The sequence below is a fragment of the Pongo pygmaeus genome, chromosome 4 (assembly GCF_028885625.2).
Source record: "Pongo pygmaeus isolate AG05252 chromosome 4, NHGRI_mPonPyg2-v2.0_pri, whole genome shotgun sequence".
Lineage (NCBI taxonomy): Eukaryota > Metazoa > Chordata > Mammalia > Primates > Hominidae > Pongo > Pongo pygmaeus.
In genome coordinates this window covers 136735071-136755286 of record NC_072377.2, presented here as the reverse complement: position 1 = coordinate 136755286, position 20216 = coordinate 136735071, and the positions used below count along the sequence as shown (strand labels likewise).

At 50.5% G+C, this 20216-nt stretch overlaps 1 protein-coding gene across 12 annotated transcripts in view; it reads left to right on the top strand.

Annotated features, from left to right (window-relative positions):
• The first annotated feature begins 629 nt into the window (after positions 1-629).
• P4HA2 (prolyl 4-hydroxylase subunit alpha 2) overlaps positions 630-20216 on the top strand; it is a 35561-nt gene continuing 15974 nt past the window's right edge. The window contains exons 1-8 of one of the 12 annotated variants that reach the window (XM_054488383.2): positions 674-1000; positions 1577-1712; positions 10099-10198; positions 10892-10988; positions 11379-11530; positions 14680-14817; positions 18211-18450; positions 19408-19601. In XM_054488383.2, the coding sequence (XP_054344358.1) occupies positions 10117-10198; positions 10892-10988; positions 11379-11530; positions 14680-14817; positions 18211-18450; positions 19408-19601 (903 nt within the window). In that variant the 5' untranslated portion in view covers positions 674-1000; positions 1577-1712; positions 10099-10116. Of the gene's footprint in view, positions 1260-1539; positions 1867-10098; positions 10199-10891; positions 10989-11378; positions 11531-14679; positions 14818-18210; positions 18451-19407; positions 19602-20216 lie in introns of all 12 variants that reach the window. The other 11 variants (XM_054488385.2, XM_063665487.1, XM_054488380.2 and 8 more) reach the window with 11 other exon arrangements.

The window sequence follows — 20216 nt, the reverse complement described above, 5'->3', positions numbered from 1 at the left end:
TGAGAGGAAGGTTCACAGAGCAGGCGTGGGAACCTGCCTGGCCGCCAGGGCCTCCTCCCGCTCAGGCTGAGGTTTGCTGCATCTCTGTCCTTATTCCCTTCTAGACTGGATTGGCTGAACCAGGTGTCCACTCTTTTTGGCCCACGGCATAAAGAAGGGTTTGGGCAACCCAGTGTGCCCCAGGTTGTTACCGCCCCCCCCGCCTCCGCCCCCACCCAGTCTTTGATGAGCCCCCTTCTCATCAATCCATCACCCCTGCACATGCCATCAGGACTGCCTGGACCAGAGCCCAGGACTCTCTGAAACCCACTGGGAGCTCGGCCCTGGGAATGGGCCTCCCAATCTTGGTCTCCAGGGGGTGGGCCCCAGGTCCCTAGTCTTCCTCAGGGTCTTCTCCACTTGCCTCCTCTCCTGATACCCAGTTCCTAGCCGGGGTGACCCCAGCCTCCCGTAACAGCCTCCTTGTGGTGGTGCTGGGAAGAAGGGGCCCGTGTACCCGGCAGGGCCCCCCAGGCAATGGGCATGAGCGCAGGCAGGGAAATCCGTCAGCCTCCAGGGACGCTCTCCCTACAGCCCCGGCGCGGGGATCGGGTCGTGGCGACCTCTCCAGGCGCCCAGGGGCTGGGGAGGAGGGCGGGCCAAGGCCCGCAGGTGGGGGGCGCCAAAGCCAGGCGGGCGCGGAGTACGTGCGGTGGGCTGCGGCCGGCATGAAGGGCGCGGGCGGCCAGCTCCGGCTCCGGCTCCGGCTCCTGCTCCCGCGAGGCCGGGTAGCCTGGGCGTTCCCAGGGGTCGCAGAGGACGGCGAACCCCGCCGGAGCCCCCGGAGCTGGGGACCAGGACGCAGGAAGGCGTGTGGAGCGTGAGGTGGGGACGTGGCGGCGGCTCAAGTGGGCGGAGCCCCAGCCGCTGCCGGAGGCGGAGTCGCCAAGGGAGGAGGCGCCGAGCTGACCGGGCGACGCCGCGGGAGGTTCTGGAAACGCAGGGAGCTGCGAGTGTCCAGGTGAGCGCCCCGTCCGCTCAGCCGCCAGATCATCCCCAGCGCTGCGGCGCGGGCTGGGGTCGCCAGGCGGTGCGTTCTGCCCGCGCGGGGCTGAGAGTTAGAGGCCGGGGCCGGGGGTCGCGCCGCTAGCCGCCAGCAGCGCAGTCCGGGCCGCAACCCTGCACCCTCCGCCCTGTTTCTGCACCCTCCGCCCTGTTTCTGCACCCGTCTGGGTTCCTGTCCCGCCGCCCGCAAGCCTTCCTGAGCTCAGGGTGGTGAGGTCAGCGGCGCCCTTCGTGCAGTTCCCTCGGCGGTCGGGCGGGGCTGGGAACTTGGCCGCTCTTCCCTGTCAGGCTCCCGGGAAGTGGCGGCCTGACCCCGGGCTGCCGGCTGTTGGGAGCGGGGGCGCGGCGTCCGCCTGGCCCTGAGGGGCCTCTTCATATTGGCTAAGCCCGTTCTGCACCCTCCCAAGGTCTGGGAGTCCGAGGTCTTGTCCGGGCAGGGTCCAGCTTGGAGCCCATTAGATGGGCCATTGGATCAGAAAGTCTTTTCTCCCCCAGACATCCTTGTGGAACCAGCGTTGTTTTTCCTTGGCAGCTGCGGAGACCCGTGATAATTCGTTAACTAATTCAACAAACGGGACCCTTCTGTGTGCCAGAAACCGCAAGCAGTTGCTAACCCAGTGGGACAGGCGGATTGGAAGAGCGGGAAGGTCCTGGCCCAGAGCAGTGTGGTGAGCGCTGTGCTGGAAGGGAATGCGGGCAGTGGGTACTTGGTAGAGCACTGACTGCCTCTGGCCAGAGGACTTCCCGGAGGAGGTGACCCATGAGCTGGAGTGGTCAGAGGAAGGCTGGCAAAAGGGCAGCGTGGACAGAGGAACAGCCTATGTGAGTGGGAGCAGAGACCTTGGCCAATGCCATTCCTTATGGCCTTGTAGTGGAAGCAAGGTGATGGGGAAGGAACACTGTAGGGGATAGCTGTTCACGGACGCTGTCTATAAGACCCTGGAGTGAGATGACGTGCCTGGTACGGTGCCCTGCATGTGTAAGATGCCCAGTTGACCCTCGCAGCAGGAGCCTGGATCAGGGCACTTCCTGCCTCAGGTATTGCTGGGCAGCCCAGGTGGGTCCCTGGCCTTTGTATTCTATTTGACCCTTTAAGATGGTGCAGGAGAATACAAAAAATTATCCGGGCATGGTGGTGCGCGCCTGTAGTCCCAGCTACTCGGGAGGCAGAGGTTGCAGTGAGCTGAGATCGCGCCACTGCACTCCAGCCTGGGAGACAGAGCGAGACTCCATCTTAAAAAAAAAAAAAAAAGAGAGAGAGATGGTGCAGGAGAGCACTGGGATCCCTCCCAAGACTGAGACTGTTGTCTGTTGCTGTAGAGTGGCACCCGAGATTTGTGCTTCTTGATATAGACTACCTGGGGCCTCACAGCCCCAGCCCTCTTGTAGGAAATCCTGTCCTAAGAGCAAGGGCTGGAGTCCGTTACATTGTAGCTTGGGGCATTCTTAAATGTCCCAGACTTTGTAGAGATCCGTTGTCCTCCTAAGAATTTATAGGATGTTTTTGGGGTCTGCTGCTTGTTTTCAGCCTGTGTCTCATCTGACATTAACAGGTTCCATAATTTAGTCTCTGTTAAATGAACTAGGATTTCCTTTGGCTTGTACTTAAACTGCCCCTGAAGTGTCCAAGGTGCAGGCTCTCACTGTGGTTCTGGGCCTCAGCGCTCAGTCTCTCTGTTTGCTTCTCCCCACTCACAAAATGTTTGGTCTTTGAATTCTTTTCTTTTAGGGCCTCCTTGTTCTTACACAGCTGAGTGTCCACTGTGTGGCCCAGTCAATGAAGCCACGTAGCAAGGATGGAGTGAGTTGGCTGGGGGCCTTATTCCAAAGATGCTGTCATACTGGATCACCCTAGTTCTCTGAGAGCTCAGCAGGCAGACTTGGTGACAGCTTAGCTGAGGCATTGTCTGTGGCATGTGATAGGCCCTTGTATCCTGTCGAAAGCTCTGCATTGGGGTACTCTAGACAGTGCTTACTTAGTCACTGGTTTAGACTGGCCCCAGCTGATCTCAGTTCATCCCTTGAGTGCCTTCTGCCTGTTTGGCTTCTGACTGGAGCGTGCCTGGGGCTGGAATGAGGGACGAGAGAGAGGAGGTGGCTGAGGCACTATTCTTGCCTGTGGGTAGCTCGTACTCTGAGATTGCTGCTTCATATTGGCAGCTGGCCGTGTGCCAGGGGAGGAGCCCGGCCGTGAGTGCTCATCAAAGGAAGAGACTACGTGGGTGCAGCTCTGAGGAATGAGTCGGTTGAGGGAATCTAGGGTCTCCTCATTTCCTAAGAAGGCCTCCCTTTTTCACTCTGCCCTCCCACATCCTTGGGAGGGTCTGAGACTGGAAGCAAGGCCTTGGCTGATTTGTGGCCACGCTGGCTGATAGTGTGCAGAGGGCTAGGAGGTGTGTCCCTGGCTCCTGGGGTCTGTCAAGAGTTTACTATTATGCAGATGGAAGTTGGCAGGAAAAGCTGTGATGCAAGTACATGCAAGCCCAGCAGAGTGCTGGAGTGAGAGTTAAACTTCGGGAAAGTTGCTCACATCTAGCAATTTGGATATTTGAAGTTCCTTAGGGTAAGACATCAGCCTGTCCTAGAGCAAAGAGGGCTGGAAGGTCCTGTGGTCTGTGGGCTTTGTGTTACGGACATGGAATGAGGGATAGAAAGACAGTTGTTTTTTTTTTCTCAGAGCAGAAGGGAATGAAAAGTCTGGATGATTTACTGGAGCCCTAGAAGAGAGTTCTTGTTCAGCTGGTGTCATTGCAGGGCAGAGGGTTAAGTATTTGGGTAGAGTGCTCTCCAGCTCAGATGGAATCTATCTGAGCCTGGTAACAGGCCAGCATCTGCTCTGTACCTTTCAGGAAGTGCTTGTTTAGAGTGTGGCCTGTTTTGTACCTGGCACTCTGAGGGCCAGGGTGTAGTGGAGATCCTCAGGCCTGGGTACTTGTAGGAGCCTGGAATGAGCAGGTCAGAGGCATATAAGTGTGTGAGTTCCTAGAGTATTGGTCCAATCCCCCGCCTTTTGCTAGAGAACATTGCTTGATGAGCTTTAGAGCCAGTGATTGACCAGTTCCAGGGTTATCCCCTAATGATCAATGTACTACATTATACCTGATTCCAGTCTCTCCTGAATTAAATGTTTCATCCCTTGTGGTGCTCCTGGGACGTGGAGATCGCCCAATTTCTGCCTTGTTTGCATCTTCACTGTCCCCTAGTCTGGACCTTCTTTCTCACCCAGGAATCAGCTGACTTGGGCTGGGCAGCTGGCTGCCTCAGGTCCACTGATGTTTCTCTGGTGCCCTTGGTACTAATGATTGACATAAATTATGCCTAGTGCGGGGCTATCTGCCAACATCTGTCATCACATTCAGTCCTCCAACAGCCCTATGAGATATAGGTCCTAGTATTGTCTCTATTATATACATGGGGAAACTGAGGAATCCTATAACTTGTCCAAGGTCACAAAGCCGGGAAGTGGTATAGAACTGGGGTTTAACTCTTAGTATGTCTGACCCTAGGGCAGGTGTGCCTATCCATTTGACTGTACTTCCTTGCCCTGAGCTGGACTGGCTGGTTATTTGTGAGTGCTGTCATGTCTAAGGTAGGAGTGACTGCCCATCTGAACTTAAGGGACCATGTTGCTGTTTTCTGGGTCCATGTTGCGTTCCTCCCTCTGGCGAGATCCAGCCAGGGATGTCATGGACCTGCTTTATGAACCTTTGGTGTAACCCATGATAAAGTCCTTAACCTGGGCAGGCATGTTCTTCCTGGGCAAAGTGTGGCTCCCCTGTTTGGGAGTCCATTGCACTTTAAGGTAACAGATTACTGAGTAGGACTGGATGGCTGCAATATCTAGCAGAGTGTGTTTTGGGTTTGACTCTTGGTTCTGTCATTGATTTGCTGTCAGATGTCAGATATGTAGGAAACCCTCTCTCAGCCTCAGCTGTTTGTCATTTGTATCTATCTTATATCTGGAATGGAGGTAGTTATCTAGCTTAGAAGGTTTGGGTGAGAATTAGATAGTAGAAATGAAAGATTTTTCGAAACAAATAGTGCTTATCTCAGACTATGTTCCCAGGAAATAGCCTGAGACAGAGCTTAAGTACTTAATGCTTTATTGGAAGGTGTAATTGCAGGGCAGCCAGGGTGAGGGAAAACAAAAGGGAGGTGCAGGACCGTGCGATGGCTCATGCCTATAATCCCAGCACTTTGGGAGGCTGAGATGGGTGGATTGCCTGAGGTCAGGAGTTTAATACCAACTGGCCAATATGGTGAAACCCCATGTCTACTAAAAATACAAAAATTAGCTGGACATGGTGGCACACACCTGTAGTCCAAGCTACTCAAGAGGCTGAGGCAGGAGAATCCCTTGAACCCGGGAAGTGGAGGTTGCATTGAGCCAATATTGCGCCACTGCACTCCAGCCTGGGCGACAGAGCAAGACTGTCTCAAAAAAATAAAAGAAAAAAGTGAGGTATAAAGGAGGGATGGGAGGTGGTGTTTTAGCAAGCTGGCTACTCTGCACAGAGATGTACTTGGTTACCCTATGAGGGCCCTGTGGTAGCCACTGGGGAGGCCAGTCTGGTACTTCAACAGAGTCTGGAGATAGTGAGAGGAGCCAGAGATTCTGGCGTGGGCCTGGATAGTCTCCTCCACTGGGCTGAGGCAAAGTAAATACCCTGGGACCTGGGAGACGGGTGAGACCAAGAGGTTGCAAGGTGGGATGTAAGATGCATCCAATATAGTGGTATATGGATTTTATCCTCAAGTGTAGTTCCCTTTTATGAGTTAGTCTCATCCAGACTGCCAAGTCTCTGCCAAGACTGTGACTGAAAACCCAACTTGGCTTTTGCGTGTCAGTTTTAACAGCCTTCTCTGCTACTTCATTGTCTAGTTACTGAAGCAAGACTTTGTGGTGTTGATCGTACCCAGGTGGGGAAGTGGAAGTCAACCACTGTTCAGGTACCAGACAGAGAAAGTATGTGGATAGATACAGATAAACATTTTGGCTTTATTAGGTTCTTGGTGAAGGAGAATATTTTTTCACATAAAGTAGTTGTTGAAGATATGAAACCTGGCATGGTGAGATGAGGCTGGAGAGGGCAGCAGGGCCTGGTCACACAGTCAAAAGGACCCTTTGGGCTAAAGAGTTTGAACTTTATCCTGATGGCAGTAGAGAGCCAAAGGAGGGCTTTGATAAATCATGCTGGCTACTTTGTAGAGCAGAGGTGGGATGAAGGCCAGATGACATGTGGAGAGGCCAGTGTAGTGGGGGCCAGGATGCCTGTAGGGGAAGTTAGGGGTGGCTCAGATCAGGGTGATGACTGAGGCTAAGGAGAGTAGGGTACCCCCCCATACTTGCCTAGGCTGCCCCCCCATACTTGCCTAGGCTGCTGTGGCAGCAGCTTATGGGCCTGAATGGACATCCACGTGCTTTGGTGGCAGGGTCTCCTGGAGCCTCTGGATCCTCTTAGGCTGAACACACAGGTCCTTTCAGCCCTGTTATCCTAGAGTTGGAGGCAGCGGGGAGCCATGTCCAGTTAGGTTTTCCCCCTTCACAGAAGGCAGGCAGCTTCTTGTTCAGTGCCAAGCAAGACCAGTTTGTTCTCAGCAAGCTCATGTTCTGTCTCTAGGCTGTTAAATACAATGTTAAAACTCAGGCTGTTGCATTTGGGTTGCAGCTGGGAGCTTGGCAGAGGTTCTGCCTGATGAGGTAAGGAGAGAAGCTAAGGACGCTGCTGGTTTGCAGCTGGAAACATCTTTTCATGGCCATTTGGCCAGATTGTAAATGTCTTTTCCAAAGTTCAGGTTTGGTAGGACCTCTGGTTGTATGTCTTGGAATTGCCCTGTGTTTAGAAACAGTGCCAGTCGCCTGATGGGTGAATCACTGTTGCTGGGATGTTGGCAGGTTTTGCAGGACTTCCCTGTGGGGGTCCAAACACTGGGGATGGCAGGGCCCGTTTGGAGTCTGTTTGAGAAGGGCCTGCTTTGTTTTCTTTACATTTTAAGCATATGATAAAATAATTTTACAAATTGCTATGGAATTTCTTGTAGAAAGAGAAACAAGCATAAAAATAAAAAGAAATTATTTCACCACGATATAGCCAGGTGTATGACTCTTTTCTTGCATCTCTCTATATACACACATACATTAATTTTTCCTTACAAAAATGGAATTATAGAGTGCATATTATTTGGGGCCCACTTTTCTCACTTAACAGTATGCTTAGATCTCTCCATGTTGATACATAGTATTCATTCTTAATATACTCCGTAAAAACTCATTGTATAGAAGAAATGTAAAATCTTCTATTGTTGTAGTTTCCTAATTTGAACAAGTCTGTGGTGAAGTATTTTTTGTTGTGTTCCTGATATGGGACAGACACTGTTCTAAACTCTGGATTCAGCACAGATAAAACTCAGTATTAGTTTTCTGCTCAAGATGTCACTTTGTTTTTCATAAAAGTGGGTTTGACATTGTTCACCTCCAGACTTATTCCAGTTGGATATTGAGGGTTTCTGGGAGGGCTTTTGGCAGCACTGGACGCTTTGTAGGGGCACTCAGCAGGTACACATACTTTAACCTACTCTGTCTTAAGCAAGCTGTGGGCATAGTTATGAGATGGGATGGAGGTTGGCCTTTCCCACATTGTGGGGCACAGTCCCTCTTGGATGCTTCCTCTTCCCAATCTGACTCTAATTAGAGGACTTTTTGTACAGATCCTTTTGAGTTAAGGGCCCCAGGCTTGGGAGAAATGGGGTAGGGCTCCAGAGTACCCCTGCCAGAGATGTCAGTGTTGATGTGGTAGTCTGGGAGCTGCTGCTTGGAGGTGTCCAGCTGTCCAGGCTAGCAGAGTTAGTTATCCCCTTCTCCCACCAGAGCAAGACTTTGCAGGCTCTTGGTAAGTAAGTCATCTGTAATTACCTGTGATTCTTTGAGGCTCTTCCCAAACCCCATCTGTGATTCTTTGAGGCTCTGCCTCCAGGCTGAGATTCAAGAATGGGCTCAGTCTAAGCCAGGTCGCACATTCCAGAGAAATCACAGCTGGTATTCATGTAATGAAGAAACCTGGCTTTTCCCTGAGTGTTGTGAGGTATGAACCATAGATGATAGGAGCAGAATGATTTGAAAGGAATGGACAGACTTCTTCCCTGGAATTTATCTGGCCTCTAAAAAGGTATGCAACTGCAACTGGAGACACACCTGGGGAGAGATGCTGGGTTCCCCACTTCCAACCATGTCTGGTTTGGAACCTGCCTGGGCCCTGTTCTCCCACCACCCCAGCTCTGAGGAGCAGTCAGCTGGTCCCTTTCTGTTCACAGATACATCCTCCCAGCTCTATGTTTTCACTGTCCCCTCCCTACATACATACAGAAGGTGCTGAGCCTGAGCCAGTCAAGCCTTTTGAGGAAAAAGGAACAGATACCCAATCCCTTAGGTATAAGGGGCTTCTGTAAGCAAGAGAGAAATCCTGGGATAGAGAAGACAGTATAGTAAGGCCTTGGAGCAGACCTGTGGCTAGAACCAGGAGGGCCTGGACTCTGCTTCAGGGCAAGCCCACGCTTACTCACTTTCTCTTGATGACTTGCTGTCTTCTGCTGCTCTAACTCCCTAATGGACCCCTTAGCACAATACGCCCTACCCTGCAGCAGGTTCCAGGTTGGAAGATAATTGTCCTGTGTGTCTTGGGACCCCCACACCTAGACTATGACAGGAAGACTGTCAGCTCTGCAGACATTTGGCATAGGCATGAACACATGGGGCCATTCACTTATGCTTTCCTTCTGATAGAGGATCCATTTGCAGATGGGAGTTGTGGTTGGCCTTTTCTGAGCCTAACCTGGAATCTCAATGGATTAGCATTTCTCCTGAAAGAGTAAGATGAGGAATGGTGGGTGTGCTGTGTGTCTAATCAAGTATGGCGGGCAAAAAATTGATGAACTGGCATTAGCTTAGAGTTCGAATTCTGTCAGATAAGGCTTATGTTTTTTTTGGGGAAGCATTTGTATTTCCTTTGTTTTGCTTGTTTTGTCGTAGTCAATTTCCATTTGAGCACTCCAGTGGGGTGCTCAAAAGCAGGGCAGGAAGAAGACCGGCAGAGCTGGGGTACAGATGGGTGGTAATCCTCCAGCACAGTCTAGGCTGCATGGCTGAGCTGGGAGACGGTATCTGAAGCTTCTGTTGTGGACTGAGGTTTACTGCCAGTGGGGTTTGTCTCAGGTTGTGCCTATTTCTGGGCTGATGAGAAGACAGTAGCTGGCCCCTTTCCCATGTCAGCAGCCCAGCCTGGGGTTTTGGCCATGTGTGGCATATTCATTTTTGTATCCTGAGTGCCTAGATCAGTGCCTGGCATCTGCGGGTCTTCAGTAAATATTTGTGAATGAATGGTGACGGGCCAGTGAGAACAGTGTCTGCCAAGGAGCCTTACTACAGGAAGAACACTGTCTGCCTAGGAGACTGTCTCCTCTGACTGCTCTTTCTCTGGCAGGTGCAGACTGACAAGGGTTAGTTTTATTCCTCTTCTGGCTGGCCATCTGTTGTACACCTTAGTTTGGGTGTTGGTACCCTGGAGGATATTGTGTCAAATTATCTTTCTGTTATTGTCTGTCGTATACTGTTGCCTCCTTGTGGGCAGGGACTGGTTCCCCAAAACCTGGCACTGTCCTGGCATATGTGTTGGAAGGTAAGATAGAAACAAACAGCAGTCTGTGAAATAAGAAGGAGTGGGCCAGAATCTTGGACTGACAGACCATTGGAACCAGAGCTGACTGTACCCCACTGTGATTCTGCCTTCTCATGGTACAGGTGGTTGCTGGGAGTTGAGAGGATGGGCTCTCTCCATAGGGCACATGACTTCCCAGAGCAGGGACCAGAATTGAGCACACATCACTGGCTGCATGCTCTTTGTTCTTTCTGCTGTTTGTCCTTTTTAGCTTCTGTGTGCTAGGCCAGGATTTTGGTATGTTTGATTAACTGCATATATGTGTACATGCCTATATGTCTCCTCACCTAAATTAGTCTTTTTCACTTTGTTGATCCAGTGATTGTCATTGAATGCCTTTCAGACACTTCCCTCTGTGACCATGAAACTCTGGGTGTCTGCATTGCTGATGGCCTGGTTTGGTGTCCTGAGCTGTGTGCAGGCTGAATTCTTCACCTCTATTGGTACGTGCCAACAGGACTGTCGTCTCCCTGACACCTTGGCTCACATGCCACGGATGTCTCTGGCTGCAGCCTGTTCTCATTTAGAGTGGAATAGCCTTAACTACTGGTTTTGGCCAGTTCTGAGGAGAGTGGAACTGGCAGAGTTGCTGTTTTCCCCTATAAGATCCCAATGATCTGTGTTCAGGGAGCCAGATGTCTGAATTGGGTCTTTCTTCCTGGGAAGTGCAGGCTGCACTTGGGCTCTCTGGTCTTTTTGACCACCTTGCCCATGGACCAGAGAGTGGTTCTGAGCAGCAAATCCTTTGTATCCTGAGGATCAAGCTTTTCTTATCCTTCTGACCTAAAGTTCAGAGGTTTTTATCCTGTAGTGAGCCCCCAGGATATCCATGCCCCAGTGTCATGACCAGCTATGTAACAGTCGGAGAATGAGATTTAGGGCTGCTTCTTGAATGACATCCAGTGCACTTATCTCAAACATCCCCTTGGTGCCTCTGCCTCTTTCTTCCTGAAGTTGGGAGATAGGACCCCATGAGTGCCTAGGCCCCCTTTAACTCCAAGTCCCCATGATCCCCAGAGAGCTGACATGTTCTTATCCCAGGAGACTTGCTTCTGTGCTGCTATTCTGTGCCCCAAGGAAGGAGGCTGGACATCCCTCATCTGTTCTCACTGGTGCCTTTCTTCTCTCCCTTGCAGGGCACATGACTGACCTGATTTATGCAGAGAAAGAGCTGGTGCAGTCTCTGAAAGAGTACATCCTTGTGGAGGAAGCCAAGCTTTCCAAGATTAAGAGGTGTCCTAAGTCCCCGTACCATCCTTAGTTGGCCTTCCTTCCCTTCTGCCCGTCAAGGAACAAGGAAGCCATCTAGGGTGCCTATAAGAGGAAGCCCTTGAGAGGGTGATGTGGGGCTGGCCTGAGTCCTTGAGAGGAGCTAAGTACATGGGCTAAGGAGTCACTGTTTATTTTCTATTTAAGACCTTTTCCCTTACATTGGGGGTCCCAGCTGTTATCTAGATTAAGGGGCTAGAAGTATCTGTGGGGAGTTACTGTATTCATTTTCATTGCCTGTTGATGAAAAGGGCCCCAGAACCTGGCACCAGGGAATTCTCACTAGGGAAATTATCACAGGTCAAGACCTATGTGGGTGGATGCATTAGTCTTCCTTTTCCTCTGGTTCCACAGCTGGGCCAACAAAATGGAAGCCTTGACTAGCAAGTCAGCTGCTGATGCTGAGGGCTACCTGGCACACCCTGTGAATGCCTACAAACTGGTGAAGCGGCTAAACACAGACTGGCCGGCGCTGGAGGACCTTGTCCTGCAGGACTCAGCTGCAGGTGAGGGACGGCGAGCAGGTGCTTGAGTGAGCCCATATGTTTGTGTGCTCATGCCTGGGTTGTTGTGTCTGAGCCTGTCTTGGGTCTGGGTGTTGGTGGGCAAGTGCATTGTGGAAACAGGACCCTGCTGGTTTCATGGCTCTCTCCCTTCTCTGTGGGGACCTGGAAGTTGGCTGGCCTTGGTTTTTAACATGTAATGATGGTCAGTTCTTTTTTTAGCGTCTTTTTTTTAGTGTCTGTCTTTTCTTATTTTTTGCTAATGACATTTTTCCAATTATACTTAGTGATACATGTTTATAGAAAAGTCGGAAAACACAAAAACAAGAGAATTATAATTCTTAATCCAATTGCCCAGTGGTGAGCATTATTAAAATCATAGTTTTTCTACCTATGCATATACATTTAAAAAATGGAACTATACATACATACCAGGGCATGCAAACTCAGTTGCTTGGAGGAACAAATGAATTTACAAGTGTCAAGTGGGCTGGATGGTGGGACCAGGACAAGTTGGGGAGCATAGTTCTGATCTAAATTCATTCCTATTCATATCTTTTACAAACAAAGCATATCTGTTGGTAGATTTGTGACAGAAGAAAAAATTCTTTCTGTGAATTTCCCAGCTTCTTTATATGCCATTCAATGTTCTTCTGCAACATGATTTTAATGGCTGGATGGTGATTACCTGTCAGATGGTGATAATCTGTCATACTGATAACACTGTCAAATGGATCAAGTCATTGGATATGGGATTTTTTTCTGAATTATCAGCACCTTTTTACGTATTTCTTGGTGTATACTTCTGATTACTTTTCTAGGGTAAATTCCTAGACGTGATATTTACAGATCAGAGTGTGAACTTTTTAAAAGCTTTAAACTATACTTGGTGCTTTTATTGTGATAATACTTTTTATGCCCTAATACTTTTCTGTCAATAGGAAGAGATGGTAGGGTGGGCCTGGAGGTGGGCTCTCCTAACTCCTAGCCCTGGGTTTAGTCCCCTGGATTCACTGACTTTTTTTTTTTTTTTTTTTTTTTGAGACAGAGTCTCACTCTGTCACCAGGCTGGAGTGTAGTGGCGTGATCTCGGCTCACTGCAACCTCCGCCTCCGGGTTCAAGCAATTCTCCTGCCTCAGCCTCCTGAGTAGCTGGGACTATAGGCACGTGCCACCATGCCCAGCTAATTTTTTTTTTGGTATTTTTAGTAGAGACAGGGTTTCACCATGTTGGCTAGGATGTTCTTGATCTCTTGACCTCGTGATCCACCCATCTCCACCTCCCAAAGTGCTGGGATTACAGGCGTGAGCCACCATGCCCACTGCCTTTTTTTTTTTTTTTTTTTTTTTTTCTTAAAGGGACAGGGTCTCACTATATTAGCCTAGACTGGAGTGCAGTGGCTATTCACAGATGCGATTGTAGCACACTGCAGCCTTGAACTCCTGGCCTCATGTGATCCTCCTGCCTCAGCCTCCTGAGTAGCTGGGACTATAGGCAAAGTGCCACTGTACCCAGCTCTTCACTGCCTCTTTTCCCTGAGCTGTGAGTGCTGATTAACTTCAGACTAGCTGTCTCTCTGGCTAAGACATTTTAGCCCATGTGGCCAGACTGGGTTGGGCTTGGGGGCAGGGTGGCCTCTGGAGAGGGATTGGTGAGCTCAGCCAGGCTGGAGCTGTGCCCAGTGAGCTCACTGCCTCCAGAAACCACGGCTGCCTTTCCCAGACTCCCGCCTCTCCGCCTGGGCCTGCAGCTCGGGACAGGCTGTTCTGCCTGCACGGCGGGAGACTAAGCCTACCCAGATGACCTCCTCTCTCCAATCTTGTTCTCCACACCCTACACTCCCGCCATCATCTGGTTCCTTTGGAAAACCTTATGATTACCTGGAAGGAGATAGGGCAGGCCCAGAGAATAATTGGTTGTGTTCATCTCTGACTTTGAGCTCTTGCCCCTGAAATGAGTGGGGCATGCTGACAGTGTGGCTTTTCCTGGCAGCATGTTCCCCTACCCCCACCCCACCAGATTCTAAACTCTTTAGAGTCCCTGACCATGTAGCTATGAAGACAAGGCAGGGTTACAGCTTCTTGGTTCCTGTCCCCAGTTATGGCTGAAGTGGATGTTTAGGTCTGAAGTCATAGGTGGCAGTGGATACAGCTGCTCTTGCGAAGAGGTTGGGGAAGGAATGGCCTTGTTGTTCCCCTCTCACTTCTCATCTTAGAAGCAGAATTGAAGGCCCTAAGTCAGCCTGGGAAGGCTTGGCTCCCACCTGGGATTGTAGGAGGTACACATCTTACTTTACAGCTAGGGCTTGGAGTCCCAGAAAAGCCTCCTTGGAGTACTTCTGTGGTCAAAAGCTCTCCCAGGCTTCAGGCTGTGGTCTTGAGCACCATAACTGGAGAGCCCATGCTCTGAACTCATTGCACATCTGAGTGGTGGGAGTACAGAGGAGAACAGGCCCACCGTGGTCTCTCAGGGGACGGACCTTGCTGGGTTGGTGCGGCCCCACCTTGGTCCTTGGCCTGTCTAGGTGGTCCTTCAGCTGTCAACCTAGGGGGAGGGGGATGACCTCCAGGACTTTCATCATCACCTTTCTGGATGATAAGTGCCAGTGGTCAGTAATGAGTGGCCAGCTCGGCTTCGTTAGTTAACTGCCATCGTCCCTTGGACTACTCCTCAACTTGAAATGTGTGCTGGAAGTCTGTGTTTACCTGACTAGCTCAATTACCCTGGATCAAGGTTTTCCATGGGATTCATTTTCCACTGAGTGGTTGACAGTTCTTCCCTGAGTCCTCTCCCGTGCTCTTCTCAGTTACCCTCTTTATCCTCTGTTTCTTCTGTCTCCACCAGCTCTGACTGAATGCTTTGGAGCCAAGACTTCTAGACTACTAAATATTAACCAATATGGGGGGCTGTTTCTACTTAGTTCCAAAGAGCAACACGGGCAGTAGGTACAGTGAGGAGTAAGAAAGGAAAAGTCCCCATAGACTGGAGTCATCAGGGACAACTTCCTGGTGGAAGGGGGCAACAGCCTTTGAGGGAGGGGGTGGGGAAATTTCACTAGCCAGAGACCCTCTTTGTGGCTGCCTTTCTGGTCCCAAGTGGAATTCTGCCCCTGGATCAAGGGTAATCTCTTGTTCTGACTCTCATTTGGAAGGTTTTATCGCCAACCTCTCTGTGCAGCGGCAGTTCTTCCCCACTGATGAGGACGAGATAGGAGCTGCCAAAGCCCTGATGAGACTTCAGGACACATACAGGCTGGACCCAGGCACAATTTCCAGAGGGGAACTTCCAGGTAACTCACCACTCCAGGAGTTGCCTGTCCTGCATGTGTCTCTTTAGTGGCGGGACAGGTTGGAGCCACTGCCGACTTGTGGCCTCTAACCTCGGGTACACCTCTGGTGCACCTGTTGGCTCACCGGTTTGTGCTGGACTCCCTCTCCCATGACAGGTTTCTCCCTCAGCCCCTGCCCTGCCACCTCCCTACATGTATTAGCCAAGGCCCTCTCTTGCGTCTCAGAGAAAGCCAAAGTTGCTGCTCAGGAGCCCCCCCCGCCTCTGTCCCCAGAGCACCACACAGATCTGCATTCAGACCTGCTTCTTGTCTCCCACCCTCCAATGTCTTTACATCTAAGGCTGATCTGGGCTTACTGTCCCCCTGTCCTGAGTCCACTTAGTTACAGTCTCTACTGCTATACATTCTGTCTCCACCTCTCTGGGTTCTACCCTTGAGCTCCCATATAGGCTGTATTCTTGCTCATCTTACACTTGCCTCCCTCAGTATCTGAGAGTCTTTTGAGTCTTTGCTGCTGATCCATCTCTTCTCCCCTCCTGGTTAGGCTACTGAATAGAGTCATCTACACTCTGTCCATTTTCCTGGTTCCCATATACTCCTGAACTCACAGTATCTGGCCTTTTTCCCCACTGTTCACTGATGCTGTTCTTGCAAGGTCATCAGTGGCCACTTGGCTGGTAAACACAGCGAACAAGGTTCACACATAATGTTCTTTTACTTCCCAGCAGTATTTGACAGATGGATTGCCTCATTCTTTGTGATGTTCTCTCCTCCTTTGAATTCTGGGATACTGATATCTGCTTCTTTTTTAGCCTCTCTGGTCATTTTCTCTCAAGTGGCCCCTCTCCCACTGACTTCCCAGTGTTAGTGTTTAATAAGAAGATGTTTTGAGGGCTACTGGAGACCAGTAAACCCAGCGATTCACTGTGTGAGGCCTATGCAGACTCAGCTTATTCCAGCTCCAGAGCCCCAGCTGCCCCCTTTAGACTCCATTAGAGGGAGGGCAGTTCAGGGCACCTGCAAGATCTGTCACTCTGTAGCCTTGAGATTGGTTGCTTGGAGGAGGGAACCACACCCTGGTGTTGACCTCTCACGTTCACTCAGCAAACCCATGAGTGTCCTGAATAGGGATATGGGGCAGAAGGGAATTACTCCCTAGGACTCCATCCTTACCTCATCTTCTCCCTGAGCACCTTTCCCAGGTGAGCCCAGCCATTTCCATCAACTGAGGTGGATGACATCCAGATCTGTGTTTCCTGCCAAGGCTTGTCTCCTGAGCTTCTAGCCAGTGTAGACAGATGCCTTTGGGACATCTGTACTTGAATGTTCCATGGACTTCTCGAACTTCATGTGTCCTGAACTGAAATCCTCATCTCCTTGTGAACACTTTACCTTCCCCCTCATCCTTCTATCTCAGCAAAAATGACCTCCATCCTCTGGCTGCCTAAGCCAGAAGCCTAAGGCCTATGGATTCTGCCTCCTTCTCTCATGTCTTCCGTGCTTATCCCCTGACTCCAGCCTCACAGCTACTTTTTTCTCAATTTGATTATCTAAATACCATTCTGACTTGTCTCCTACCTCCAGCTTACTGCTTAAGACCATCCTCCATGTGGTCTTAAGCACACATTTGTTCACATGAGTTCCTGATTACTGTGCTTAATTTCCAAAGCTAAACCCAAACTCCTCCTGTGTGTGGTCTTTGGGGTCCTGCGTGACTCCGTTTTCCTGGCTTCCTTGCCCATTGTACTCAGCGTTCCCTATCACTCAGCTCTTTTGTCTCACCCCCTCTATAGGAATACCTTTACCCATGTCAGCTAGGCTACTCCATGTCTGATTGCCTATCAGCACTCAGCTCAGCTGTCACTCTCCCAAATGCTCTCCAGGGAGTAGACATTCGAGTTGGCTCTGGCGAGGATGCTGAGTGCCAGGAAGCCATTCTTAGCATTCTTGGCATCTGGGAGACATGTTGATAATAGCTACTGGTCATTAGCATCATGGGGATCATAGGAGACATCTTCATATGTCATCTCGTTGAATTCTTGGCACAAGCTCTTTAAAATTGATGATATTATCTTTATTTAGAGATAAGGGGACTGAGACTTAGAGAGATACGGTAACTTGTCTATAGTCACACAGCTGGTTGGCGCCCTCGTGAGGCCAACACAAACCTAGTTTAGTTCAGCTCCAGAGCCCCAGCTCAGTCAGCTATGTTACTCTGCCCCAGCAATGCAGGTTCCTGGGCCTGCAGAGCCAGAGGAGACCTGTGGAGAGGGAAAAGGGGCTCCAGGAGCCCCCCAATCCCTGGCCTACCTATGGACTTCATCTTGTGTTTACTCTCCTCAACTTCCTATTCCTCGTTATTGGTTCCTGAGCCACTGGGGTGAGCAGACCCTGGTCTCTGAAGCATTTAGCCTGCTGTGTAGCGGTTTCATTCCAGGCAGAAAGAGCCTTCTCTGAGTTCTTTTGTGTCAGCCATGCCCAGGTTGCTGTTAATGGGGCTGTGGGGAGTCTTCCTTGCTTTCCAGGGAGAGTCACAGCCCCTACTTCCCCTCCATGGTATCTGTTTTCTCATTATTCTCTGAGGAACCACACACATAGTCTTTCCCATCTTGAGCCCACCCTAAATCCTGCATCTCCCTATAGCTGCTTCTTTATATTGGCTTGAAACTATCTTCATGGTCACTTTCCAGCACTCCCTCTACAGCAGATGACCTTTGGTCATAAGACCCACTGAACTGATACTCAGCAAGGTCCCCGCCACTTAACAGCCAAAGCTGGCACTGCAACCTTGGCTCTCAGCCTCCCTTGGTGTCTCTCACACCACTCCCGCTCCCTCTGTTTCTCCTATCTTTAGTTCATTCTCAGGGTTATTCATTGTCTGTTCTTTCTGGGTAGGTGCTCCCTGGAGCTCTGGCCTTAGCCATCTTCTCCATTCTTTCCTTAGAGTTCCTGCAAGCTATTTTCCTCACCCATGGCTTGGTTGCCACCTACATTTATGTTTTTTATATTCAGCTGATTTTTCCATCCTCTAGACTCATATGGCAAACTGCCCACCAGACAGCTTCTTCTCTGTGGTCCTCAGGACCTTCCCACTGTCCTCAACAATGCTTCCTGGTGGGTTTCTGGGGCTCCCCCTAAAAAGGCCCCTTCCCACTTGGGAGATGGGGAATCTGAGACTAAGAGGTGGCTGTGAACCCCAGTCCAGGGCAGGGCCGGGCCATCTGTCTGTGCTCACTGTGTCAGTGGCCCTTTAGGATATGCAGTCTAAATGTCTGATGGAGTTCTGCTTGGTGATGCCCCCTATCTAGTGGCTCAGGCTTTCCTTGAAGCGGGAATCTCTTTCCCTAATCCAGAGGCTCTTTGGAGCCTGACAATTTACTTCCCCTGCTGTAGGAACCAAGTACCAGGCAATGCTGAGTGTGGATGACTGCTTTGGGATGGGCCGCTCGGCCTACAATGAAGGGGACTATTATCATACGGTGTTGTGGATGGAGCAGGTGCTAAAGCAGCTTGATGCCGGGGAGGAGGCCACCACAACCAAGTCCCAGGTGCTGGACTACCTCAGCTATGCTGTCTTCCAGTTGGGTGATCTGCACCGTGCCCTGGAGCTCACCCGCCGCCTGCTCTCCCTTGGTAAGGAGATTCTAGGGGAAGGTAAGATGGGAATGGAGAGTGGCAGAGGAAGTGCACTGTGCTGGCATCTGCCTGACCCCTCTCCTGGGACTGAGTCAGTTTACCCTGTCACTTGACCAGTGACTAATGCCTTACTGACTTTAGGACCAGTCCAGCTTCTTACTAGCTCTTTACCCACCTCAATCCTGGCCTTAGCTTTGCCCAGTTGGTGATAGATACACTCAGGCCTGTGGCACTTGTGGGCCTTTTTAATAAGGACTCTGTTATGGTGTATCTGTCACCATGCAGGACTACACAGGGTGGAACCTTTACTGCATCAGGAGCAGTTCAGGAGTCAGGTTGTACTTCAGGATTGCTACAGTGACAAACAGTAGCGGTGCTATTAGAGGCCTGAGGTCTAATAGTAGGACTTCATATGGCATTGATACTTTGTGTGCCTTTTGCTGTTGGACTGAAGAAGGCCAAAAGCACTGTGCCTTTAAAACTCATCTACCTCTTTTTTTTTTTTTTTTTTTTTTTTTTTTTTTTGAGGCAGAGTCTCACTCATCCAGCCCGGAGAGCAGTGGCACGATCTCAGCTCACTGTAACCTCCGCCTCCTGGGTTCATGAGATTCTCCTGCCTCAGCCTCCCAAGTGGCTGGGATTACAGAGGCACATGCCCCCATGTTGTATTTTCTTTAGAGAGATGAGGTTTTACCATGTTGATCAGGCTGGTCTCGAACTCCTGACCTCAGGTGGTCCACCTGCCTCGGCCTCCCAAAGTGCTGGGATTGCCACCGTGCCTGGCCTCTGTTGGTTTTCCAGTTACGACCAACATACTCTGGTTAGATGCTGTGGAAGGTAGAATGCAGCATGCAGGTGAGCTGCTGGGAGAGAAACCCTTACAGAATAATTTCTCTAAATGACTTAACAGATGTTTGTGGTTTCCTTTTCCTTCTCATTCCTTGCTTCTTCTAGACCCAAGCCATGAACGAGCTGGAGGGAATCTGCGGTACTTTGAGCAGTTATTGGAGGAAGAGAGAGAAAAAACGTTATCAAATCAGACAGAAGCTGAACTAGCAACCCCAGAAGGCATCTATGAGAGGCCTGTGGACTACTTGCCTGAGAGGGATGTTTATGAGAGCCTCTGTCGTGGGGAGGGTGTCAAACTGGTGAGATGTGTGAGGGGGCCAGGGTGCCAAAGCTGTGGACCTGGACTCTGGCTCTGGGCAGGCAGGTTTGGGGAAGGTGTTCTTCATTCTGTAGGTACTTTTCTCAGTATATCCCCCAGTTTTTCATGGCATCTTCTGAGGCTGACATGTGGATATTCTCTGAGGTGTAGGAAAGGAGACTGTCTCCCCTCATGCCCCAGGTAGAGTGTTGCTCCTCTAAGTTACCACTGAGCTTGCCTCCTTACCCCAACATGTCCCACTTTTTGCTTCACTCACTGTTGGGAAGAAAACAATGGGTGGACATACCTCAGGCCCCAAAAGAAGTCATGGTATAAGTAGAGAGTAAGTCTCTGTGGTAAAGACACCAGCATGTACTAGAGCTTGATATCGAGCCTTTGAGAGCCCTGGGATCCTAGTGCTTCCTGAGGAGGCCCAGGTGTAACAGGCTGTCAGCCTTTTCCATGCCCCTGTCTGCATGGCTTCCACTGGCTCCTCCACCAAGAAAGGTTTCTCCCCTGTCCCAGCCCTTCAGACCTACACAAGTCTTCACGAAAAGGGTCAGGAATTACTCTCTGCCATGGGACTTGAGGATGTGAGGTGATCTTGGGAGAGAAG